The sequence below is a fragment of the Pelecanus crispus genome, chromosome 12 (assembly GCF_030463565.1).
Source record: "Pelecanus crispus isolate bPelCri1 chromosome 12, bPelCri1.pri, whole genome shotgun sequence".
NCBI classification, from domain to species: Eukaryota; Metazoa; Chordata; class Aves; order Pelecaniformes; family Pelecanidae; genus Pelecanus; species Pelecanus crispus.
In genome coordinates this window covers 5,925,664-5,929,642 of record NC_134654.1, presented here as the reverse complement: position 1 = coordinate 5,929,642, position 3,979 = coordinate 5,925,664, and the positions used below count along the sequence as shown (strand labels likewise).

General features: G+C 53.1%; 1 protein-coding gene across 5 annotated transcripts in view; it reads right to left on the bottom strand.

The window, feature by feature from the left end:
• Positions 1 to 844: 844 nt before the first annotated feature.
• The window catches only part of PHF12 (PHD finger protein 12), a 94,311-nt gene continuing 91,176 nt past the window's right edge, over positions 845 to 3,979 (bottom strand). For all 5 annotated transcript variants that reach the window (XM_075720218.1, XM_075720217.1, XM_075720219.1 and 2 more), the window contains 2 exons: positions 2,498 to 2,636; positions 845 to 2,011 (listed from right to left, as the gene is read on the bottom strand). In XM_075720218.1, the coding sequence (XP_075576333.1) occupies positions 1,677 to 2,011; positions 2,498 to 2,636 (474 nt within the window). In that variant the 3' untranslated portion in view covers positions 845 to 1,676. The remainder of the gene's footprint in view (positions 2,012 to 2,497; positions 2,637 to 3,979) is intronic.

Sequence of the window (3,979 nt, the reverse complement as noted above, 5' to 3'; positions counted from 1 at the left end):
CCCGCCGCCGCCGCCGCGTCCCGCCCCGCCGCAGCCGGCCCCCGCCTCCCCGGGGCGGGCGGGAAGGACGGGGCGGGGGCCGAAGGGGCCGCGCCGGCTCCTTTCGCAAGCGGAGCCTGCGGCTGTCGGCGGCGAGCGCGGCGGCCCGCCGGGGGAAGCGGTTTGCGGAGCTCTTTGTCCGCGGACAAGATGGATTCGTGGCCCCGGGTGGGAGCGGAGGGAGGAGACGGGGAGAGGACGAGGCCTGGGTCAGCGCAGCCTCCGGTACGAGCCCCGGGCACGGGGAGGCGGCTGCTGCACGGCCCGGAGCCCCGGGGGCGAGGGGTGAGACCCCGACCCCTCCTCTTGCCCAGGGAGGGGGTCGATGCCCCATCCCTGGAAACATTCGAGGTCAGGGTGGACCTGAAGATGTCCCCCGCTCACCGCAGGGACCTCCAAGGGTCACCGGTCTGTGATTTTACCACCTTCCCGTCCCCATGCTGGAGCACCAGCCCCCTCCCGCATCCCCACGAGGGACAGCGGGCCCCCTCCCGCATCCCCACACGGGACAGCGGGCCCCCTCCCGCATCCCCACACGGGACAGCGGGCCCCCTCCCGCATCCCCACGAGGGACAGCGGGCCCCCTCCCGCATCCCCACGAGGGACAGCGGGCCCCCTCCCGCATCCCCACGAGGGACAGCGGGCCCCCTCCCGCATCCCCACACAGGACAGCGGGCCCCCTCCCGCATCCCCGCGCTCCATCCCGGCACAGCCCATCCCCGCAGCACGGGCTCCTTCTTCTGGGGTCAGAGGCTCTGGGGAAGCTCCAGGTTGTGGTGACAAAGAGTTCAGACAGACAGTCAGAAAACAGAATGTGAAGTATTTTTTTTTTATATACAGAATACAGGAAAGTTTCTGTAAAGTCTAAAACGTTACAGTTACTATGTACAGTGGAACTAGCTGTTCTGCTGCGGGGAGGTGGCATATAAACAAAAGAGACAGACAGGTTACGACAAACGATCTGCTACAATAGACAATTTGAGGAACGTCATACCACATGTAGCACTGTACACAGCTTTAAAACATTGAAAAAATGCCATCACTGATGTATTTACACAGAATCCAACACTTTTCCTTATTTGAAATAAAAATAGGATGGACACCAGGAAAAGAACTCATTTCTCACTGCCCATAATACACAGTAGCTACTTGTAGTGCAACCATAGCAGGGAAGGATGGGAAAAATAACTGTGGGAAGAAGAGCGCTTCTTTACATTAAATAAAACAATGATATTGTATAGATTTGCTGTATGAAAACTGTATTTCTCTTTTAATATAAAACTATTGTCACTGGCACAAAATAGAACAAGTTTCTGATTATTTTACAACTGCATGGGAACTATCTGTCAGAGAGAGTCCTCGAGTCAGACAGCGGTTGCCCCTCGCTCTGACGCGTCCTGCTCTCACTGCAGTTTTCCTTTTAAAATGAAATGTATAGTACAAATATATGTGCAAATGCCCCTAAAACTTGAGCAAAAAAAAAAATTAAAAAAAGTTAAACGTTCTTCATTTCATGCAAACGGCGTGTGAACAGTCTCTGGGCCGACATAGAAAATCCCACCTCGGTTTGTACATTTTTGCATTGCAAGAGTCTCTGAGGGCGTTTTCCTTACTCCAAAGCTCTCTTCCTAAAATTCCTAGGGAACTGAGTTGGACCGCAGCACGGGCACCTGGTGGGGTTTCAGAGAAAGCTTCTCCTCCAAGTCCATGTCTTGTACTAAGGCCGCGTCCCCCTTGGGCTGTTTGGTCGCAAATTCAGTAATGCTGAAAACAAACTGCAGGCAGCCCAGCTTGATGTAACTGCCGTGGTGGAGCAGGGCTGTCCCCTCCCAGCCAGCCCCGCTGCCCCCTATTAAGCTGGAGCTGCTGGCTTTGCAGTTACAGGGTTTCCGATGCTGCCCTTGCGCCTGTGAATTCATCACAGCGGCTTCTTCATGCGGCTCCTCTTCTTGTTTTCTGCTTTTATGTCGTTCTGGAAAAGAAAAGAAAAAAAACCCAAACATGTAAGATTCGGGCAGGCAGCTTGTTTTCATCAACAGGGGCTACTGCTGAGGTGCCTCAGGGGTAAGATCCTCCAGTCACTTCAGCCATTTCAGTTGTCCGCAGGGAGCGGCTGATAAAAGGGAAATGGGAATCTCCCCGATCCGTAGGGAAAGCCCTCGGTCCAGTGCCGAACCGGAGTTCATCAGCCAGGGCTGGAGCCTGGTTAATGCCTGCAGCAGAGGCAGGAGCGGGGTTCGGAGCAGAGCACTGCACAGGTTGAGGCGCTCCCCAAGCCGCAGAACAAGGTCTCCGGTAACCCCGGCTGACGGCCGTGGAGAGACTCCCCCTTTCGCAAGAGGCGCGCCAACCGCCGCAGAACAAGGGGCACCAACAAGGAATCGATTTGCACCCGCTCCTGGCCCCCTCTAACAGCTCCCTGTGGGGTTACGTGGGCTCGCGCTGTCTCAACACTCACTTATCACACTCTGCACTTTGGCAACAATACTGCTGGGAGGAGTGGGCGTCATCTTCTCCGAGAAGTCACACGAATACAGAACATTGTCCACGGTCGTCCCATGCTCACTGTAGTTCAACAGCTCGTAATGTTTCGTATTCTGAAAAAAAAAAAAAAAGAAAGAAAAAAAGAGCAATTGAGACATCAAGTCAGAAGGGCTTCTGTCCCTGTATACCCCTTTGGAGCGCTGAAACACAACCCCTCTCTCCCTACCACCGCTGAATGATTAAATACAAGCAGTTAAATGTCCTCCAGGTTCAGAGACCACCAACCCAAACCTCGTGCATGGCTCATGTTCACAGAACAGCTGGCTTTCCAGCAAGAGCTGCTTCCCAGGATGCTTCCCAGCAGGGAAAGAGGGCCAAAGCAGTTTTGAAGAGAAACGGGTTTTACCCACTGCACTTGGACCAACAGGTCTTTTGGAAACAGGGATTCAAGCTGATTCTCACAAAGCGAGCGCACCATTTTAACAGGCGTGCTAGATGCAAACTTAGCCCAAGACCTGTGCCTAGCAGGAACGAGTGTGCTGTGGAAAGCAGACACAAGATGGCAAGAGGGATGCCAGTGTGCAGCAGCCAAAAGATAGAGACAGTCTGGGATTTACAGGCCTTTTGCAGACACTGAAATGCCAGGAGATGTTACCGTGACACGCGGCATTACACAAGCAGCGTCACGCTCAACTGAGCTTTGCAGAGGATGTTGACAGAGTGGAGGAGATTTCAGGTTAGCTCACAGGAATCATCTGAGGGCTGACGACCTTGTCCCCCAGGGACTACAGAGCTTTAATCAAGTTACAAAAACTCCCTATGCACAGGGGAGTAAATTTTCAAGTAACCTGCTAGACTGCAGAGACCAAGGCCAAGCAGGAGCTGCCAATGGCCAGAAGCAGAAACAGCAGACAGAGCTAAGGAGGGGGAATTCTCCCTGGGGTGACCGCAGCCATAGGTGGCCTGCTGGAGTATGGAAGAAGTTCAGTGCCTAGAGCTGATTTAGGACTGACCACTGTGAGGAGATGCTTCAACACAGATTTGAGGTCTGGATCCCATTACCGAGCACGTTCTGTAGCTTGTAGTGCACTGAAGGAATGGCTAAAGCCGGCTGTGGGTTAATCCTGGATCCTGCTCAGTAGCTGGTTGACAAATGGCGATATAAAAGACTATATCTTGCTTCAAAGACTGTTTCCATGCTAAGAGACACATCTCCAGCGGCGCTTTTATTGGCAGACCCGCCAGTCTACTTACTTCAAGAACAAACTAATCTCTGGACTGTAGTAAAGGAGCAACCGTAGACCTCTGTTTATGCTGAGAGCTTAACTGAAATTTTAGTTAAATAATTTATACAGAGTACTGCAGACGGCACAAATGCTTTGCACCATGATCACACCTGAAAGCAAGAGACTCGGAGCAGTTCCCTGTTTTGCTCCAGCTGAGATTTCATGTCAAC